General features: G+C 39.1%; 1 protein-coding gene across 1 annotated transcript in view; it reads right to left on the reverse strand.

Moving 5' to 3' along the window:
• LOC107318459 (ovostatin) overlaps positions 1-14,451 on the reverse strand; it is a 26,788-nt gene extending 12,337 nt beyond the window's left edge. The window contains exons 1-20 of the mRNA XM_032446883.1: positions 14,267-14,451; positions 13,648-13,831; positions 13,129-13,285; positions 12,321-12,373; positions 11,995-12,015; positions 10,807-10,975; positions 10,196-10,280; positions 8,519-8,630; positions 8,008-8,122; positions 7,712-7,821; positions 6,796-6,954; positions 6,124-6,351; positions 5,554-5,611; positions 5,115-5,260; positions 4,410-4,559; positions 3,605-3,775; positions 3,103-3,235; positions 2,429-2,525; positions 1,715-1,943; positions 103-226 (exon numbers count right to left, since the gene is read on the reverse strand). Of these exons, the coding sequence (XP_032302774.1) occupies positions 103-226; positions 1,715-1,943; positions 2,429-2,525; positions 3,103-3,235; positions 3,605-3,775; positions 4,410-4,559; positions 5,115-5,260; positions 5,554-5,611; positions 6,124-6,351; positions 6,796-6,954; positions 7,712-7,821; positions 8,008-8,122; positions 8,519-8,630; positions 10,196-10,280; positions 10,807-10,975; positions 11,995-12,015; positions 12,321-12,373; positions 13,129-13,285; positions 13,648-13,831; positions 14,267-14,388 (2,623 nt within the window). The 5' untranslated portion in view covers positions 14,389-14,451. The remainder of the gene's footprint in view (positions 1-102; positions 227-1,714; positions 1,944-2,428; positions 2,526-3,102; positions 3,236-3,604; positions 3,776-4,409; positions 4,560-5,114; positions 5,261-5,553; positions 5,612-6,123; positions 6,352-6,795; positions 6,955-7,711; positions 7,822-8,007; positions 8,123-8,518; positions 8,631-10,195; positions 10,281-10,806; positions 10,976-11,994; positions 12,016-12,320; positions 12,374-13,128; positions 13,286-13,647; positions 13,832-14,266) is intronic.
• Between the last annotated feature and the right edge of the window lie 7,782 nt (positions 14,452-22,233).

Consider the following 22,233-nt stretch of genomic DNA (forward strand, 5'->3'; position numbering starts at 1 on the left):
TAGGCCAAATTATCCAGGTTGGAAAAGAATTAGTTTTACAGGTGAGGTATAAAACTGGTCAGTAACAGTCTCAGGGAACCAGATAGATTCCAAGCCACTTACCAGTTCCTTTGGGGGAAATATTCCAGACATAGGACTTTCTTTTTTTGGCACACACACATCCATCATCTTCTGGGGAGATGAGTTTTGCCTGATAATCAAGGGATTCTGACAGCAAAACACTAATCTGAGAACAGAAAGAGGGATGTGATGTAATAAAGATTTTACACCATAGAAAAATGGTGCTTTATTATTAGAGAGTGGCTGTATCACCTCTACTTATGTCAAGTATTAACAGCATAGAGCAGATTGAAGGTCTGGAATAATGGTGTACAGGTGAATCATCTATCAGATGTGACTTTGGCAGTGTCCTCTTCTGTTCTTCATGACATTCACCACTGAGATATTAAATATTGTATACACATATCTGTTTCTGGATCAGGATATAGAACTATGTTCAGTTGACCTGGTGCTAACTAACTTGCAAAGGAAGATATCATGTAATGTTTGCTTCTGTTTTTGTTGTTGTTGAAGAATGAGGTGAAGAGATGAAAGCCTCAATAATGGATATATTTTCTAATAGTCTGTTCAAAGGCCTAAGCTTTTTTTTTTTTTTTAATTTTTTTTTCTTTTTTGCCTTTTTTTTTTTTTTTTTTTTTTTTTAATTAAAATGGAATTTGCATTTGATTTATGCTTTTCCTTCCATGCTGGTCATTTACAGAATCCCTCTAATTTTTTTTTCTTTTTTGCCTTTTTTTTTTTTTTTTTCCCTAGTCAAACTGCTAAGAGTTTGAAAAAAAAAAGTAATTAAAAAGATGTGTCTTGATTTTTCCTCCTTTTGTGATGGTCTCCTTCTGAGACCACAGTGCTGATTTTCAGCAAATAAATTAAGCAGAAGAAATCTAGACTACGCACTTGCCTCTCATTTTAGGATTCAGTGTAAGAAACAAGAAATCAAACAAAAGTGGTCTGTTTTTCTTTTTGTGTGTAAGCTCCTTCAGTGTAGAAATACAGTGCACCTGTGGTCTAGAGGCATTTTACCTGGAAAGTACAGAGCACTGAGAGTACAGACAACCTCTGTCTGTGACAAGTATTCTCCAGCTGCACATACACTCTATAGGAGAAGTACTGAGACTTTGATACCCTCTCCTTTTGAGAACTTTTGCCCCATGGAACAAAGATTTTCTTGTTCTTCACTTCATGCTCTTCCCATATGCTTGTCCTTGGGAAGTACAAGCAGTTCATTCCTTCACAACTTCATATATCCTTAAAAAAGGACCCCAATAAAAAGTGATGGCTTACATTACATTGAAAAGTGAATGTTACTTCACGGAGCACTTGTTCCCATCCTTCTTAGATCTCAGAAGACAGTTGTATGTACAAACATCATAGACACTGCTCACATAGTCCTCCTCCTGTTTTGTAGTTGTTCAGGAAGACAAATTCCAGACACAGTTCACATAGTTTTGTAGTGGTTTAGGACAAATTCAGTCTATCATTAGATAGAAAGAGCAGTGCCTCGATCAATCAGAGACAGATCCAGTCATTTATATCCATCATTTTGATACTCTTTTTTGTTTGATCGTTTATCTGTTTGCTTGCTTTTCCAGACTACAAGGACTGCAGATTGTTTAGAGATGGGATTGGGACTAGAAGTGTGGACAGAAGTACGTACCTTGATGCAGTGATTGAGGTAGTTAAAGACATTGGCTCTAAGCAGGAAATCTTCTCCATGAATAATGGAGTATGGCAAGGTCAAGTCCACAAAGAAAGGCTGGAAGCCTGTCAGGGTAGCAGGCACAGATATACCAAATCCAGTCAATTCTTCCACACAGAAGGCACTGGCTTTCCATTCAGTGATGGTGTCAGGGATGGTGTATGAGACACTGGCTTTTCCAGTAGAGCTGGTAGGAATGTACAAAGAATGAGTTTGGACAGATGATGAAGTTTCATATAAATTAGTTTTCTGTAGAAACTCTAAGTTTTCAGGATGAATGTTATCTCTATTCTGTTTGTAGAAATCCCATATCCAAGTCCCCACAGAACTTACTATCCAAGTCTTCTCAGAAAAGTCAGTGAGGATGTTCTTCTGCCCATAATTTCCCTGACTTTGGAAGAAAAATTCAGATTTCTTGTTTAGCAGACCAGTGTTTTCTCCTCATAGGGAGTATGACTCATAGTAAACACGTTGTGGGAATAGATGTTTTGGAACAGGTAAATATTGTCATGAAAATAGGAAGGGCAGATGGTCAGATTATGATTGAAAAAGATGGTTCTCCCAGGTCAAGTAGTAAGAAGAGGTGGTAAGAAATTACAATAATGCAGGAGAATATAGGGACATTTAGTAATTTATAAAGTGCAGCATAGAGAGAGAAGAAGAGGTACTCACTTTACTGGGACAATATCCCAAATCCAAGTTTCAGGGAAGAATTCCCTAATAGTCTCAAGGATGTTTCTATTCCCACGTTCTTCTCTAGCTACTTCAGCTGTTAAGAGGTAGTGGGAATTTAGTCAGTCCTGGTTCATGTAGTAAAGACTCACAGAAAGGATAGGCTTTAATTTGCATGAACAAACATGAAGGATAATTTGTGTTCACCCATTTCTTTCTACCTGAAACTATCAGTTCTTTTTATTAATTAGCATCACTAATGTGTTCATGAGTTTGGTACAACCTTATATTACTAAGAAAAAAAGCATTTATTGAACAGGCTTTTGGTCTCCAAATATGAGCATAGGAACTAGGACTTTGGACACTTGGCTCTCCAATCTGTGTGATGGGCATACTGTTGTACTGTCTTCAGTAAGCTCTGGACTGTCAACAGTGTCAGTTTTGTTTGACTCCCAGTTGCCAGCACTTCCCAGTGTTAAACTGGATATGAATCAAAAGCGTAGGCCTGAAGTGTTTTTTTGGGTCCTTGTTATTGTAAGTCATCACATTCAAATGAACAGTTCTGAAAGCTGAACACTGAAAAAGGAGATTTGTGAGTATTGTCCACGTCTATTACGCATAAATCATATTTTTTTAAGAGAAAGATAAAATCTCATTTCTATCCCCTGTACTACCTGATGATCTGACATGGTGTGTAGAAGCTGTGAATCCTGCATTCAAGAAAAATGATGGAGGTCTTACTGTTTCACTAGTACACACAACTGGTTGCCGAACCTTTGAGTTGGTAAGAAATTTCATGCCCATATCCTGTGAAAAAAACATTTTGGTGTCAACTGTAACCATATTGCAGCTGAGGTTTATCGTATTCCTCCCTCTTCCCATTACTGCCTTTCCACCACGTAAATGCCCAGAGACTTCATGCAGAGACTTCTGAGAGTTCTGTGCACAATGGAAAATCACAGAGTGCATCAGAATCAATTGAGAATGGATGCTGACTGAGAGAATATTCCATGTATGAGTTCTGCTAAGAGCACCATAGAAGTAGTAAAGATACTACATAAGTAGAATCATAGAATCATAGAATTTCCCAGGTTGGATAAGACCTTAAATATCATCAAGTCCAATTGAAAGTAGAAACTCACTTCAACAGGTTTAGGTAGTGCATAGGACATTTACCCGGAGGAACTGATATACATCTGGGCCTAATCCAGATGTTAGAGGTCTGTAATATAAGCCTTTGTGAAAGATGTTTTCAGATGAGACACAGGGGTCTTGTGGATCATCTTCTAGATTGAGCCCATTGAATATATAGCCTTGTAGGTCTTGAATGGGGTGCAAGTTGTATATCTGTGGGGGAAGGAAGCAAAGAGATCAGTTCTGATTACATAAGCATGTGCTGGCAATTACCCATGCTGATATGCTTGCCTGTGTGAAACCATGCTCTGTTTCTTGAACTGAAAACTCTTCAACAGCCAAGCCCAGAAGGTGGTGATCACTTGTGTCTAGTTAGAGAACAGTAACTAATGTGTACCCCGGAGGTCAATACTGGTTCCAGCCCTGTTTAATATCTTCATTAATAACCTGGGTGATGGGACAGAGTGTACCCTTGGCAAGTTTGATGCCATCCAGCGGGACACCTGCAGGCATGAGAAATGGGCTTACAGGAGACTTACTAACCAGAAAAAAAAGGAGAAATGCAAAGTCCTGTCCCAGGGGAAGAATAACCCCATGCATCAATATATGCATGGAGTCAAGCAGCTGGAAAGCAGCTTTGCAGAGAAGGATCTGGAGTCCTGATGGATAAGACTCAACAAATGCACCCTATCAAAGTCTGCATATTATGTACATATTATTATGACCAGCACATGTAAAAAAATGGGGGATGTCTAACACATGCTAACAATCTCTAGTGAAGAGCCTGTAATAGAGAATAAAACAATATTGCAAGGGAGGAGAAAATATACTTGTTTGGGTAACTTACTGTTTCTGCAGTCAGCTCTGTCTCAGTCTTCAGAAGCAGCACACTTTTATCCACTGCCCTCACAGCACAGAAGGAATTAGCAGCAGCTTCAATCACTAAACTGACATTGGAAGAGGTGAGCATCTGCTTTCCAGAGAATTGCATGTGGACCTAGAATTTATCAAATGAATGTTGGTACAGCTAATCCTTACTGCTTAAGGCTTCCCTGGATGTGTGAGAAGAATAATGTAAGACTCTTCTGTTAAAGCACTGTTGGTGTTACTAAAGGGTGTTGGTTTCCACTGCCTCTGCTTCAACTATGATGGAGGCTTTGGCAATAAGCAAACTTAGACACCTATGCTGTGGTAACTTAAGTGAGGCCTACCTGAAGTTATTTAAAATAAAGTGTGATTCTGCTGCCATGACTGTCAAGCAAAATCTTATTGTGACAGTTGACCACATGTAAAAAGAACTACAATGGGTAAATCATATTTTTACTATGTTTGTACTGCCTTGCAAATAACAGTGCAGGTAGTTCCGTAGTGTGTTTCCAGATAAGTTTCATTTAGAGGATTTACCTTTTGGCAATGAGGCTAGCTGGAGGTAGAGAAAAGATATAAGGCCAAAGAGAATAAGAGGAGAATGAAGAAGAATAGAAACTGTTGTGTGCACAAAGGATTTGTATTTATTTGGCAACAGGTAAGACACATGCTTAGTGTTTCTCACCTTGTTTTTGAAGCACTTCTCAATTGGAAATCGGACACTGTCTGCTACCAGCTCCTTAGCAGGGTGTAACATATATACAAGCAGTCGAAGGGCTGGAGCCATTTTCTCATTGACCACAAGTGGAATTGTGAAGGTGCCATTTTGATCTGTTATTTGAGAGAAAGAGACTAATGCAAACACAAAGATCTGCTTTTGTAGCCACCATATAGACATTACACTCCTTCTTGACTCATACCTGAAACTGGTTTCTGGACTACAGCTGATTTTATTGTGCTCTTAATAGTAGTGACAGAATCATGCACACATGCATTGGTGAAAAGGGATACAGCCATCCCATAAATGCTGTGGCCATCCAAGAATTGTTGTCTTGGTCCCCAGTTCCCCAGTTTACCCATTTATTTTTTAAATACAGAAGCCTGATGATGATAGCTTAACTTACCAGCTTGGATATTAACTTTAATTTCCCCTGTGAGGACAATCTTGCCTTTTGCCATTCCCTGTAAAGAAAATAACAATACATTTATGGATTATTAGAGGTTGGAACCTGAAAGTAACTATCAAATTCAACACATATCAACATACAATTGAGACACGATCATTGGCACAGCTTCAAATGCTTAAATATCACCCGTAAGGCATGCTAGATGCTACCACTGCTGCTGCTACTGGCCAGAAAGCCGCAGAAAAAAATGATGAAAAGGACTAGGACAAGGAAAGGGAGTTAATTGGACAGAAGGGAAATGAACCATGGCCTAAGATGGTGTAAGAATGGTTAAAGGTGGTTACTTGCTATGAAATAAAGCGACCTGGCCAGATAGGTCAGATTAGTTTTGCTGAGTAAGTAGTTCTTCTAAGTCAGCTTGGTACTATTTCCAGTCTTAAGTTACTGGTCATTGTGGTGGCTTCTAGAAATTGGAAGAGCTCACTGCCATAACTGCTGTGGGTGAACTGCCAGATAGGCCCCTGGTAAAGCCCTTTCAGTGAAGCTGTGCAATAAACCTATACTCACCACATAGTAGAAGTTCACGATATTGATATGCTCATATCCTTCCATGTTCAGGATATAGTACACAGTGATCATCCTCTTCTGCCCACAGCTCATATATTTCCACAAAGGATCAATCCTCACAAAACTGCTAGTCCAGGAGTATAAGCGCTGGACAGAGAAATATGCATCTGGGTAGGAAGGCTCTATCCAGCCTTCAGAATGGCACTGGTCACCGGTTTTGTATATTGCCTGGTCAGGAGAGGTAGAAGGAAAGATGAAGAAAACGAACATAGCTCACTAGGGAAATCGCTGTCACATACATCAGAAAGATTATTTCACAGAATCCACAATTCTAAGAATCACATCTGAAGCCAAACAGGTAAGCGATCTTGCAGCCTCACAGCATGACACTGCATTGCATTGCAACAACTCAGTTACTTTCCTCACTTCTTTTTTTTTATTTTTTTTAATTTTTTTATTTTTTTTTATTTTTATTTTTATTTTTAGAACTCTAGAACATGAAATAAGACAAAATATATTTTATTACCAGAATTCAAACCTCATCCCACCTTCTTGGGTTCAGTTTCAGATCAGTTTTCTCTGTCTCCATTTCCATCTCCCTCACCCATTTCCATCTCCTCTCCCCCATTCTATTCTCTCCTTCCCTCCCCTCCCAACTTGTTCTGTACTCACTTTCAGATTCAGCTCAGGATCAAACATTTTGGACGTGTCAATGCTAAATGGAGCAATACCATTAATATCAGTGGTGAAGTTGTGTGTATTCTTGTTATTAACAAATAGTTGAATAACTTTACTGGAAATAGGAGAGTTGTCTTTGTCTACCAGCTTGATCTATAGGAGAAGAAAATGACAAATATGTTTATATTGTTATATTTCTGTGAACAGACATGCATAATTTACAGCCCTTCTCTCTCCACAGAGCAGAATTGCTTTTTCTCTTCCCTTCAAATTAGTACTTTAGAAAAATAAGTGTCTTGGCTGTCTGGCTGCTATCTCAGTTATCTTGCAGTGCATACAAAGGGAGCTTCCTCAGCAGCTATTGTTGCTTCCCTGACTGTGGAGCAAGAACTTCTTAGGTCTCATCTCTTTAATCATTGCTCCTTTCTGACTATACATTTCCAGTTTAAATACACAGTTACTTTCCTCCATTGTTTCCCTTTCTTAGTCTTGAGTATCTGATGCTGTTATTTTCCAAGTCTGAATACTTTTTCCTCATATATTTATTCTGTGCATTTTTCTGATTCTGTCCCCACTATCTGTTGACCTACTATCCTTCTGTAAGTAATTGTAAGTAGATGCACAACACTCTGAATAATGAGGTGAGAGTGGAGAACAAGTGAGAAAATCACATGAACATCTTCCAAAGGGGAAGAAGTACTTAGAGGGCAAAAATTTCTTTTCTTTCAGTGCCACAAGATGAGAAATACTCGTCTGTATTCAGAATTACTGATAGGACACCGTATATGTAAAGAAAGAAGCCTAGAGAGAAAACAGTTCCCCCAAATAATCCCCCAGTCTTTCCCAACACTGTTATGTTGTTATTTCCCCCCAGTCATCTTCAATACAACTTCTTCATGCTCTCGCTTACCTGTCCAAAATAAGGAATGCCTCTTCTGTAGTAATGATCCATGTTCTCAAACTGTAAACTGATCACCACTTGAGTTATGGAAATAGACTGAGTAGCTGTACGTTGCAGACCTGTAAGACATGCCAAGTGTCAAAGGAAAATACACTTTATCTTGCATGTATCTTCATAAGGCTTAACATTTGCATGGAAATGTGCATGAAAAAGGACATTCTTCTTCAAAAGAAAACAAGGTTAGAATACTCTTTCTTTTTTGATCATACCGCAATTGTCTGTTCTGACTGTGTAGTAGGGATTACCTGTTCCTTTCTCTGTGACAATGGCTTTCACATCAAGATTCCTCCTGTAACCAACACGATTTAGTTCAAAGACCTTGGAGCTGATAACTTGGAAGAGGCAGCCATCTGTATCCAGCTGGAAAGTGAAGAAAACTAATCCTGTTACAAGTGAAAATGGGTAAAAATTGTTTACTGAATTTTATCAGTTGAGTTCTCTGCTGTTGAGAGGAGAATTTTCCAAAGCATTCAAAAGGATTATTCTCTCTTTACTTGCAAAATTATTATACAAGACAGGATCATTATACTGATTTCAGGTGGGAAACTGAGAAAGAACATGTCAGTGCTTTGTCAGGCCTAAAAACAACAAGAGAATTAAATGCTCTGAGTTCCTGGAAGTGATCTCAGCAAACAGATGAATAGAATAAAGCAAAGCAACAATGAAAGAAAAAAAAAGTGCAGCAAGCAAAGGAAGAGATGCAAGAAAGCTGAGGAGAGGGCAACAATAAAGAGGAACAATAATTAGGCATCATACATCTTTGGTAAATGATTGACAAACTGGGCTTTTCTTGCACCTCCCATATGAATCAAAATCCCTGCACACACTGAGCTGGACTTTCCCATCAACAGGCTGGCCATAGGTGTACCTAGGAGAAGGAGAAATAGGTCTGTGAGATGATGCTTGAAAAACTGAATTAAATTAATTTGTTCAGGAATAGAGCCAGGATGAGCAGTGACCTGGCAAGCCAGGCACTAGAGTAATTTAATGGACATTTTTACTAATTCTCCTGTTCCAGAAAAATAATACAAATGTGAAGTTGAAAAACTGGTAAGTTTTACTTCACTCATGAGCCAAAGCTATGCTGTGAATGTCAAAATAAATATATCTATAAGGTTAGTGATCAAACAACTACTAAATTATGACTGTTTTCTCCACTATTCATCTTAGAATGAAGTCCTAGACTTACTGAGATCAAAATGCAACTTCTCATAACTGCAAGTGGTTCAAGATTTCAGCCTTCTATAATAAATTATGAGATTTTGTACCTGGGTCATGGCAGTCCTCACTATCAGTACAAGCTGGGGGGCGTAAGAATGGAGAGCAACACTGTTGAAAAGGACTTCAGAGTATGGGTGAATGGCAAGCTGGACATGAGCCAGCAATGCACCCCCACAGCCCTGAAAGCCAACCATATCCTGGGATGCATCAAAAGAAGTGTAGTCAGCAAGTCAAGGGAGGTGACCCTGGCCATCTGCTCTGCTGGCAAGACCTCACCGGGAGTACTGCATCCAGATGTGGAGTCCTCAGTACAGGAGAGACATGGACCTGCTAGAGCACATTCAGAGAAGAGCTACAAAAATGATCCAAGTGGTGGAACATCTTCCCAATGAGGACAGGCTAAGAGAGCTGGGACTGTTCAGCCTGGAGAACAGACAGCTCTGGGGAGATAGTGGACTTTTAATATCTAAAGAGAGAAGAGTCCTTGGGTCTCTCAGCCTTTCCTCATACAAGAGACACTCAAGGTTCCTAATAATCTGTGTCAATTCACTGAACTCTCTAGGAGATCTCTGCCTTCTCTGAACTGAGGAACTAAGAACTGGACACAGTATTTCAGATGTAGCTTCAGCAAGGGAGAGCAGAGGGAAAGGATCATCTCCCTCAGCCTGCTGGCCACACATTTTTTAATACACCCCAGGATATCACTGGCCTTCTTGTCCATAAGTGCACACTTCTGGCTCATGGTCAACATGTTATCCACAAGAATCCTTAGGTCCCTCTTCTCAGAGTACATTTCTAGCAGATCATGCCCTAAAAGGTTAGTGCATATGTTTATTCCTCTCTAAGTGCAAGACCCCACATTTGCTCTTGTTGAAGTTCAATTAGGTTTTAAAGATATCCAGAACTTTAGGACAACTGCTGGAATTTAACAATAGTCTGCCATATGAAGACCTTCCTCTGAAGTGAATTGCTGAGAGACATATCCTGTTTTAAAAAGGGTGGGTCAACCCACCAATACCAGTGTAAAGGGAATACTCATACAATAAAATAAGAAGAGAGCACAAATAAATAAAAGCTCTAGCCACCAAGTCAGCCGTGACCAGTCTCTTCAGAGAGTCTATTTATTTTGGCATCTTCTCTAACTTCTGTCTCTTTCCCCAGTATCTGATAAATTCTTGCTCTCTGCATATTTGCTCTGCACTTTGTACTCACACCGCGCAGATTTTCACTGTCAGTTCTGAATCCATGACTGTAAGACTTCCTGGTGCAGTGACTATAACATCAAATTTTGGCAGCACTACAACAGCAACAACAACAAACCAACATTGGCATTATTGTCAATTTGCAGGTTGAAATAAAATAGAGAATGAGGTTGTATCATTAGTCAGAGATGGAATGCAAGCTCAGAAATGGAGTGTCAAAATGTTACAGAAGTGATGTGATGTATAAGGACAAATATAGCTGTTATTTGAAAGCTTTGAAGAAAAGTCAAAACTTATGAATGATGAATTCTGTGACATCTAGAAGCCTTGCCCAGCTTCGTCCGGGAAAGCTGATGGATCAGGCTGGAAGAAGGTTACTTTGTCACAGTGGATCTTTCCATCAATTTATTGATTCTTTTCCCAGCTGAATCTGTGCAAAGTACATAATTTCTCTTTTTTGTCTTTTTTCTTCTTTTTCTCTCCAGTTGTTAATGATGCCTATATGGTGTTATATTTGCTAGAAAGCTGTTTGAAGTGTTTTCAATCAAAATAATTGCTTGATTAAGTTTTATCTCTATTCATGTTTTCTACTCTGACTTAAAAGCAGCAGGTAGCATTTACCGTATTCCTCCACATGGAATGAATGATTTGTTCTCTCTCCTGATTTCTTTGTTACAATAATTTTGTAGCTTCCTAGTATAGGCTCTTCAGTTAGTGGAAATTCAATCTGGACAATGTTAATCTCTGATGTCACATTTTGCCACTGAAAGATCCTGTTGTTCTGTGGATCCTGAGGGGGAAAAATATAGGTTCACAGTTTGTTTGTATTTGAGATCTTCTACAATTAGCTAACAAAACCAGAAGCAATGAAATAAATAGGCCAAGTTGCTTTTACTCACTGAAGAAGTTATTCAATGTGAATACCTAGAGATAAATTACTTTTAGTACTCATCATTAATGTTGCTAGATTCTCATCTGTTGATCTCAGATTTAAATATCCTTTGCTGCGTCTATTTGTTAGCCTCAATGATCAGAGAAAGTTGCTCTATACTTTTCTTCTCTGCTTTTTAGCACATATTTTCTAGCTCTGTGCTGAAGGAGAGAAAATCCATCCTTAAAGCTTCCACTTCAGTCTAGCTTTTTTTTTGTTGTTTTTTCTTCGACTGCCAGAAGAAGAAAGGAAGCATTTCTTCTGAAGTGAGGTGCCATTTTCCTCCAAGCTTATCTTATGTTAGTCAGGTTAAAGAATACACATTCACAACATTTTCTTGAACTCTTTAAACTAGAAATTGAAACAAACAAACAAACAAAGGAACAAAAACCTGTGAAGCTCTAAATATTTATGATTCAGTGTAGACAAAATGACGTAATCAAGTTATAACAAAATCTTTTAGGAATATTGTCTAGATGCTATTTAGAAACCATTGTAAAAAGCCACAGCAGCACCAATATAGCTACTAATTTTATCCACTGCATATATTTGTTCATAGTTTTCAAGAGGTTATGAAAGTTATGAAAATATTTGCTTCCAAACAAGCTGAACAAACTGAAGGGAGTGGAGTAGAGTCAAAGACAGGCACAAGAATAGTTTGACTTTTAAGAATGCTGAGGTGAAAGTAGATATGTTTTCCTTGTTAGTAAAGTTTGCTTGAAAGTATCATGGAATATATGGAGTTTCTGTTAGTTTCTACCAGTGTACTTAGGAATAAGATTTGGCTGTGTATAGATGTGTGCAAATCAATGTAAGCAGATGTGCTTTAGATTTTATCTTTGTAAGTGTGATATATTACAAAGAGAAAAATCTCTTACCTGAACTGCAATCAAAGGGTACTGAAAGGAACAAAGTGGGAGAACAGGTTAGATGTCTGAACAAAGACAAATTATTTTTCCCCAGGATTGTGAGAAATGCCTAACTAATAATAATAGAAGAGACCTTCATCACTTATTACAATCAGTTACATAGTAGTTCAACTTAGTAAGATTAAATAAAGAGAACTGATGCTGGGGCAGATTCTGATCATAATGGATTTAGTATGTAGGATTGATAGTGCCTCTGATACGATAAAAAAATCATAGTAAGTCTTTTCTTTTACATGTCCCCATTTAAATACAGAGGAATATTTCAGATCACTCACCATTTCTTGAATAGGTTTGAAATTGATATCCAGAGCAACAACACGAAACATTACTGGAAAGACAAATAACATGACATTAGAATTGACCAGAGTTTATTTAGCTGAGCATGAGTTTCTGCATTCATTAGTACTTCCAGTTTCATTGGTTCTTCTAACAATTCCACTTGCACAGTATGTAGGTAATAAAATGCATCTGGAGGTAAAAAGTCCTAATTAGTAGAGACTTTGCAGAATGCACCTCCCCCAGCATTGTATTCTCACACTGTTGCATGAAAGTTTGCTTAACCTTGGAGAAAAGGGATGGCTGCACTGCTGTGCAGGTCACATAGTCTCAAGTGAGATCCATAATTAATTTAGTGGCTGTCTGCTTTAAGTAGACATATTTATTACTCTTCATTATATTGCTAATGCAGTATAATTCTTGTTAGTGCACTTTGTTCTCATCTTCTACAGGATTTTACATTTTTTTTTTTATGTTACTAGAGAAAACTGAAAAGAAAATGATGAAAAACAAAGAAAAAACATGCCTCAAAAATATCCTTCAAAACCATTCTGTTTTCAGCATTTGATTTAATCTACTTCCCTACCTCAAAACCAGATTATCTGATAAATAATCAGACTGTGTTTGTGGGACACCTCTGTGGCACCAATTTCTTTCCTTCATGTTATTTATTAAGGTAGTACACACCCATAGTTAAAATATAGCTGATCCAATCTAACTACTCTGCTATTTGCTGGCCTCTAGAAAGAAATAGTCTGTCAGTGTTTTCTACGATGTTCTAATGCTATCAACTAAATAAATATTCACCACTCTGTCCTGGTTTGTAGATGGGTTTGTCTGTCTGCACAAAGACAAAGCTCTCCATGTTCCAAATCATCACTGACCGTCGCTCTTTCAGTTCAAATGTTGTACCCTTGGCTGTGAAGGAAATGAAAGCCAGTGGGACAGAAATGACAGGAGGAATCTGTGAGGAAACAGAAAAACAAGGGGAAATTGTTAGTCTTGAAGTCAGTTTCACCAGACTTCGTAAAACACTTCTACCCATGGATTGAACTGATAAAAAAAGAAACCTATCTCAATCCCATCACTTGATAAATCTTTCTTGAATCTTTCTCTTTTCTTCTGTCAATTAAAAATCTCTCTTTTTCTGTCACTACATCTCTCCTCTACTTCCTTCTTAATTCAACATGTTTTTTTTCCTTCCAGTGCCTTGCTAATCCTTGTTCTACTTTTCTTCCCCTTCCTTACATTTTCTATAGACTTCTCACATTAGCTATTATGACAACTTTGACTTTTCCATTGGGACTTAAATTCAAATTAATTTACCATGAAGTTCAAGCACTGCAGACCATTGCTTGCTGTTGTGTTTTTCTCAAAAATAGTGGTGTTAACGGTACCATACTCCAGGACAACTCTGACAGATATTGTTTGATTGAGGTTGAAGAACTGCAGGCAAACCTGACTTGGAGAGTCACTTTGGAGAACAGCAGGCACCATTAGGACATACTGACTGCAAGATCCAAATAGCACAGTGGTCAGTCTTGTCATAGAGAATGGAGCATTTGTATTGTTCAACACTCACTAATTGGTTTGGAATAAATATAGGACATTTTTTCTTATGCCCCTCACTCCAACTTTGCAGCAACTAACAATCCCAGCCCCGGGTTCCCCACACAACTCTGCCAGCACCCATCACTCTTACCCTTTAGCTTATTACTAAATTATATTGCTACTACTACTGCTGCTGTCCTTCCTGAACACAAACATCAGTCCCTATGAAAGTTCTGCAACAGGCAGAAGGTCTACTTCCAATTTAACTTAATTCTCCAAATATGAAAGACAAGGTTTCATATGATTTAATATTTAGAGTAAAAGTAATGGCATCAACTAGCCTTGACTTTAAAACCTGACTTAGTATTACTACTAATAATATGGTAGTTCTTACGGCTGCGGTTCCTTTCCAGCTGTTGCGTGGAGGAGAAGAATAGCCAGAAGAAATTTCAACCACATTTTTCTTACTGTTTGACAGAAGAAAGAGAAAATTTTTCTTCCCAAGAAACAACACATTGCCTACTAGTTTAATAGCACTGCAGCATTCCTCACTCCAGAGAAAAGGAGCTGGCCCTTCAGTTCCTCCCTGCCTCCTTCTTTAGATGCTAGTGCATTTATAATTGCAGCAAGGGGTGGAGATCCTAGTCTGCCCTACTTCTTTGAAGAACCTCCCCTAATTCCACTGCAACCTAAACTATTTCACTGTCTTCAGATGGCAACACTTCACAGTGATTCTTGGAATGTCCTTAGCAATCATATTTTCCTGATGAGGGGCTTCTCTTCTTAAGATGATATTTGGAACTGAAAAGCACAAAGTGACTTAAACAGGAGCAACCTGTCAAACTACATTAATATTTTGAGAGTTCATCTTACCATTCCTGTAATCTACCTCCTGGATTCCCCTTCTGAGTAAAATAAACTAACTCGTACACTTTGACACCTGATTCTGGTTAAATAATATATTGGTTTCTCTTTTCACTTCCTTTGTATGTATTTTGAATAATGAAGAGATGGACTGATATCTATGAACAAAAGGCAGAGTGGATGTTGGAAATGCCAAACTTCATTGTGTGTTAGCAGCACGGTAAATTTCATAGACCTGAAGCCAGGAATACATACTTTCAAAGGCAGAGCATCTTCATAGAAGCATAATTTTCTCCTGAAAGAATGGCATAACAAATTCTTTGTGTTTACTGCTAGATGCAGGGAATGGTAGCATGTGCCACCCATGACAACTATGCAAGTGTCTTCCTTTTTTTCTGTAAATTCTTAAAGAAATATCAAATCATTTGAAACTGAAATAGGGCAGCATCAATCAGTTGTCAGCCAGATTTCTTTGTCACATCTATGTTTACTTAGACCACAGACAAAAGAGTGACATTCTGCTTTGAAAGCCTAGATCCTTGTCATTTTTATTGAAGAGGAGCTTAATCACTACTAATGGTTCACAGACTCATAGAACTACAGAACGGTTTGGGTTGGAGGGGACCCTCTGGTTCCACCCCCTCTGCCCCTCTCCCCATTTTCCACTAGATTAAATTGCCCAGCACCCCATCCAACCTGGCCTTGGACATCTCCAGAAATGGGGCACTGCTTCAATTCTGCTTCAATTAACTTTTTTTTTGCCCACATAAGGGGTGGATTCACTATGCTACTTCAAATTCCCCACTAACCATAACACAGAAGGGAAATCTACTTGTGGAATAATGAAACAAGAAATGTGACTATCCAGAAAAGAGTAGTTATTGGACTTATCTTTGCTAATAAAAACTATCTTAATATGGTATTCAATAGTGATACTACTCAAGTCTGGTAATGGTACCAGAGCATGAATGGTATTCAGAGCACTGGCACATGTTGCCCAGAGAGGCTGTGCGGAGAACTTCAAAAGCCACCTGGACATGGTCCTGGGCAACCTGCTCTGGTTGTCCCTGCTTGAGCAGGGGGCTTGGACTAAATACCTTCCAGAATTCTCTTTCAACATTCTGTGATTCTGTGAACTGTAAAATTCTTTTCATGGAGATATGGTCACAATGATTTCTGTGTCAAGGAATGCTCTGACCTCAGCTTTCATTCATTATTATTACTGCAAAGAGCCCTATTTTTTTTTTTTTTTCCTTTGAGAGTAATAATTTGGCTTTAGAAAAATCCAGTAGTCTCTGGAGCTCTGTGTTGTTCTTTCTTTCTTTCTTTCTTTCTTTCTTTCTTTCTTTCTTTCTTTCTTTCTTTCTTTCTTTCTTTCTTTCTTTCTTTCTTTCTTTCTTTCGCCTCCCTTCTTCCTTCCTTCCTTCCTTCCTTCCTTCCTTCCTTCCTTCTTCCTTCCTTCCTTCCTTCCTTCCTTCCTTCCTTCCTTCCCTTCTTCCTTCCTCCTTCCTTCCTTCTTTCCTTCCTTCCTTCCTTCCTTCCTTCCTTCCTTCCTTCCTTCCTTCCTTCTTCCTTCTTCCTTCCTTCTTTCCTTCTTTCCTTCTTTCCTTCTTTCCTTCTTTCCTTCCTTCCTTCCTTCCTTCTTTCCTTCCTTCCTTCCTTCATTTAAAGGAGGATAAACACAGAGAAACTTAGTTGTTAGAGCTGAGAAAATAAATTGAAAAGCGCTGAAGAATACACAACTATGACTGCTTTCTATAAAACCTTTTCAAGCAGATTAGATTGTAATGATTTGATTAGGATAATAAAGGTCGAAATGCTTGGTTTGTCCCAGGTGGCTGGGGAACAATGCTGAGATATTGTAATTGCAGGTAAAGTCCTGTTTGACTAGTACCCTCTCCAGTCAAGTATATAATATTTCTTTCATTGTTCTAAGTTACGTTTGATCTGTAAAAGTTCTCATGATACAACAGAAGGAGGAGATACCCTCCAGAGGGACCTGGATAAGCTTGAAAGCTGGGCCCATGAGAATTTAAGGAGCTTCAACAAGGTCCAGTACGAAGTACTGACTTGTATCAGAGCAATCCCAGATATGTGTACAGACTAGGAGAAGAACTCCTTCGAGCAGCCCTGTGGAGAAGGATGTGGGAGTCTTGGTAGATGAAAGGATGGACATGAGCCAGCAATATGCACTTTTAGCTTGGAAGAACAACTGTATCCTGGTCTGTATCAGAAGAGAGGTGGCCAGTAGGGCAAGGGAGGTGACTGTACCCCTCTACTCTGCTCTTGTGAGGGCCCATTTGGTGTATTGTGTGCAGGTCTCGGACCCCCAGTGCAAGAAAGCTGCTAGAGAGAGTCTAGAGGAGGGCCATGAAGATGATTAGGGGGCTGGAGCTCCTAAGAAAAAAGGCTTAAACTTGTCAAGCCTGGAGAAGAAAAGGCTCTGAAGAGACCATGTAGTGGACTTCCACTTAAAGGGAGCTTATAAACTGGAGAGAGACTGACTTTTTATACAATCTGGTATTGACAAGACAAGGGGAAATAGTTTAAAACTAAAAGGGGGGAGATTTAGATTACAGTTTAGGAGGACATATTTAATTTGGATGGTAAGGCACTGGAACAGATTGCCCAAAGAAGTTGTAGATGACCCATGCCTGGAAGTGTTCAAGGTCAAATTTGTGGGGGCCCTGGGTAACCTGATCTAGAGAGTGGCATCTTTGTCCATGGCAGGGGAATTGGAACTAGGCGATGTTTAAGGTCCCTGCTGACTCAAGCCATTCCATTGTTCTATGAATTTATGAACTTGTTTGTACTTCATAGCTACACAAAACTCTCCAAAACTCTTTCAAAGGATTTTCATTTCCACCATGACATCCTAGAAATTAAACTTGTTCCAGATGCATTATGAGAGATATGCAAAGGTTATTCAGACCCTGTTGCTTTCTGATTCTTATCTCTTACTGTTACCTATTTGGCAGTGCAACAATAAACTTGTGTTACCTGATATAATTGTGCTGCTTCAAGGATACCCCCCAGAGAGAGCCTGTATTTGTGACTTCCACACCTAAACTTGTGCCTGGGAAGTTTTTGGTATTAATTCCCCAAGTATAAAGGCTACTTCTCCTTCCTCGCCAATGGAACATACACTGTAGCTATATACTGAAATGCTGAGTGCTGTATGGAACAAGTTGGCATATATTGCCATGAAGAAGAGCTGTTAATCCTCATTAGCTTCTGATGTCTTTCTAAGCATTTAAGTCATCCTAGTCAGCTAAGGATAACAAGTCAGCTTCAGACACTGAGTCAGAGGAAGTCCCTGTTGCATTGTTTCCCTTTTAAAGAACTGGGTATTTTTTAAAGCTTCTACTTCAAAAACTGACAGTTCTCAGTAAAACCATCTGCTGGAGAGCACTGAGTGGAGGGAGATAAGTGAGTAACTGAAGAGTTACATCCACATGTAAAATCACCTCTACTTGCTAGCCTCCGGAGAGCACAAGCAATTTGCTTTATGTATAGATATTCTGCCATATGCCAAAGGCCTGGATGTTCACACTTCTGAGAAAAGCCTCCAGTAACTCTCATCCCTACATGTGGATTGCATCATATGGATCCCATATGACCTGATGGAAGAAGTGGGAGTAGGTGGGTAACCTTTTCTTGCAGTGAAAATTAAAGATAGATTCGTGTTATGCTTAATGCTCTGGAGCACCTTTTAAACTAAAATAAAGTAAGAAAACAAGACAGCTAACTTCTGAAGATAGAGTATGTTAGTTGGGAACAAAACTTGACTGCATGTTTGGCTGTGACAGCAGGACTGTGGTTTCCATCAGTCCTGTGTTTCTATGCAGGGGCTCAGCAGACCCAGAATCCTGCCAAAATCCAGGGAGGTCAAGAAGAATATTCACACTTGCTTCAGTCGGATCCGTGGATGAGTACAGCAGCAATGAAATCAACGGGAGACTGCTCATGAGAGTGTGTTGAATAGACACAGTCTGTGTGATTTGCACTCAATTGGGTATAACCAGAAACTGAACTGAGCTCAGGATATTCTAACATTTAAATTTAAATTTAAAAAGTTAAAGAAAAAGAAGTAAAGCCACAGCAAACATTTGTGCTTTATCTTATAAAAACAAAATAGAGGAGAAACTGAATGCTGTAGGATTTCCTATACATAATTGCTTCATAGTTTCCAGTATGCAAGGGGGTTGGCTTGAGAATACTTTGCTAGCCTCTTGGGAACTTGCTGCCTTCTTGATTCTTCTGGCTCCTCTTTGTTCTGGCTTTCAATCATTGCTTTTTCCTACAAGTTAGTTATAGCTTTATAGTTCTTTATAGTACAGCATAGCTTTATAGTTCTCTATTCCATTTTTGTGAGCACTCCACTGACACTGGTAGCATTTTGTCTTTGAAGAATTACCTGCAAAAGAAACAAAGGTGTGGTTAGGGCTTGTATGCTTGGAATAGATCTGAAAAACATGCAGTTTTGCACCCCAGCACTAATTATTTGCTGCATTTATTTTTCAGCATTTCTTTCACTGTCTGCTTTCATTTTTTCTTTAAAAAATGAAATTTTTCATTTTTTCTCTTGTTACTTCAGCTCCAATGCTCTAACTCCTAACTATAATTAAATCACGTATTTGTTGATCTTCTGTTCAAAATATCAAAATCCAGGAAGATGATAGTGAAGAACCAGTTTCTGCATCTCCCAAAACTACACAGCAGTGCATTTCAGATAAGGCTAAAAGTTCATTTATTTTTATTTTTTAATTCTTTAATTGATAATTTCTGAGCTTGCTTTCCAAAAACATGCATTTTTTAGTAAAATTTCAGGTGTTTGCACTTTCACTAGACAATTTCTGCTTCAAATTCATCCTTAGGATCTGTATCACAAAAGGGGTGGATTACTGGGTGGATGGGTCCTACTTGGACTCACACTGAGCAGGGGCTGAGAGTTTTCGTATTAATCTGAGCCCTCTGCAGTGAGATTGTCACGCCCTCTACTGTTAAGTCTTTGGCTTTGCTCGCTGAAGGCACCTGACTGCTCACTGAGACAGCAAGAGAATAACGCTCTATTTAGTTAAAGAATCTCCTTCATCCCACTCTTTGTTCAGTGACTGTTCAAGTGTTCCACTCTGTAGGGAGAACGAAGGACAAAAGAACCTCCTCATGTCGCAAAACAAAAAATAAAGAGGGTTATTTTTCTCATAATTCTTAATTTATAGCATCTGTCCCTTCTCTTACAACTTCTCCCTGCACTCATTTTATCTGTGCTTATGCTTGTTGCATTAAAAAATATACAGTACTAAAAATTATTTTCTTAGTTGGTTACTCTTAGAGCCTGGCTCACCAAATTCCTCTGGCAGACAGTTTCTGAAAGCTCTGCTTCAATGGTGCTACCTTGCAGCTATTAAAAAGGAGAGATAAGATGCATAAGTGCAATGAGTTTAGCAGACCCACCAGAGTTTTGTCATTATCAGACACTGTAAATTCAGTGCATTTTTAATTTGACCTTGACTTTTTTCATTGTTGTCCTATGAGGCTTTGTTTTTTTGTTTTTTTGAGGTTGAGCAACCTCAATTCTCTCAGCCCTTCTACATAGGATTTCTACTCCAGCCTTCTGATTATCTTTACAAACCTCCTCTGGACTCCTTCCACAGGTTTATGTCCATCTTATGCAGGGAACCCAAGCAGAATGCAGTACTCTACCTGTGTCTCACAGGAGTAGAGTAAGGAGGAAGAAGCATCACCTGTGATGTTACACTCGTTTAGAAGCAGCCCCAGACAGAGCTGGCTTTCTGGGGTGCAAAAACACACTGCTGCATGTTGAGATTCTCATCAACCAATACTCTCAAGTTCTTCTTGGAAGGGCTGCTCTCAGACCATTTTCCTCCCAGTATGTTCGTGCTTGGGTTGCCCTGATGCAGGTGCAGGACTTTGTATTTGGCCTTGCTGAACTTCATGAGATTTGCACAGGCCCACCTCTCAAGCCTGTCATGATCTCTTTGAATGACATCCTTTCCCTCATGTATGTCTACTGTACCACATAGCTTGGTGTCATTGGCAAATGTACTATGGGTGCATTCAATTCCTGTGTTATGTGACTATGTGACTACCCACGTCACTGACACCACTAACTTGTCTCCACCTAGACATCAAGCCAACTCTTTAAATGCAACAATCTATTCAAATCATTATCCATCCAGTGATCCATCCAATAAACCTACAACACCACCATCTAGAGACAAAGATGTGTGAAATATTGTCAAATATTTTGCATAAGTCCTGGTAGATGATGTCAGTTGCTCTTCCCTCATTCATCAATGTTGTAAACCTCTTCATAAAATGAAGAGCAAATGAGGAAATTGACAGGTGAGGAAGGAGGGGAGTAGGCATTGCCCTCTATATCTAGAAAGGAATAGATGGTATGAAGAGCCATCCCTAAAGAATGGACATGAGCAAATGGAAAGCTTATAGGTGAGAGTTAGAAACTGAGACAATAAAGGGAGCCTTGGTGTCTACTACAGGCCATGTGATCAAGTGGAACCTGTTGGTGAAGACTTCTTCCTCCAGCTGCAGAAGGCATCACACTCGCAGGCTCTTATTCTTCTAGGGGACTTCAACCACCCTGACGTCTGCTAGAAAACAGGCAGAGTGAACTGCAGGCAATCCAGAAGGCTCCTGGAATATACTGAGGATAACTTCCTGAGCCAAGTAATAGACAGCCCCACCAGGGGGATGCAATACTGGACCTGTTGCTCACCAACATGAGTGAACTGATTGGTGACATCAGGATTGGAGGCTGCCTGGGCTGTAGTGACCATGCAATGGTGGAGTTCACACTCTTGAGGGATATCAGACAGACAAAGAGTAAAATCAGGACACAAAATTTTAGGAAAGCCAACTTCCAGTTCTTCAGGGAGTTAGTCAACAACACCCACTGGGAAACACACAAATGTACAGAGTTGCAATCAGACATTCAACTCAAGAAAAAATTGGTCATATTTCTTTACCAGACTTTCATAAGCCCTCTCTTACCAGAGAAAAATACCCGTTGCTTCACAGTCACACCTTATTCATGTCATCACTTTTTGGCAGCATATACATTTGTGAACAACTATTGTCAAGGATGAAGCACAGAAAAAGTAATGCTTCTTCAAAGACCTCTGACAAACACTTTGAGAACTCACTAGATATGGCAACCACTGCCATCAAACCAGACTGATGCATTAGTTTCACAAAAACAAGGTCAAATATCCCACTAGTTTTACTTTTTTTTTTCCTCTCCATTTTTTTACATTATAATAAAAACTACATTAAAGATAAGTTTTGTTACTTATCTACATTATGTTTACTATATATTTTATATGTGGCTCAGGCAAGTTAAAAGGTTGGACAACCATGAACTAAACTGAAGAAAGGTGTAACAACCCAGCCATGCTGAAGGACACGAACCCTACTGCAGGTATGAACTTATAGTGACTTGCAGTCTTCTAAGTG

The sequence above is a fragment of the Coturnix japonica genome, chromosome 1 (genome assembly GCF_001577835.2).
Source record: "Coturnix japonica isolate 7356 chromosome 1, Coturnix japonica 2.1, whole genome shotgun sequence".
Taxonomy (NCBI): Eukaryota; Metazoa; Chordata; class Aves; order Galliformes; family Phasianidae; genus Coturnix; species Coturnix japonica.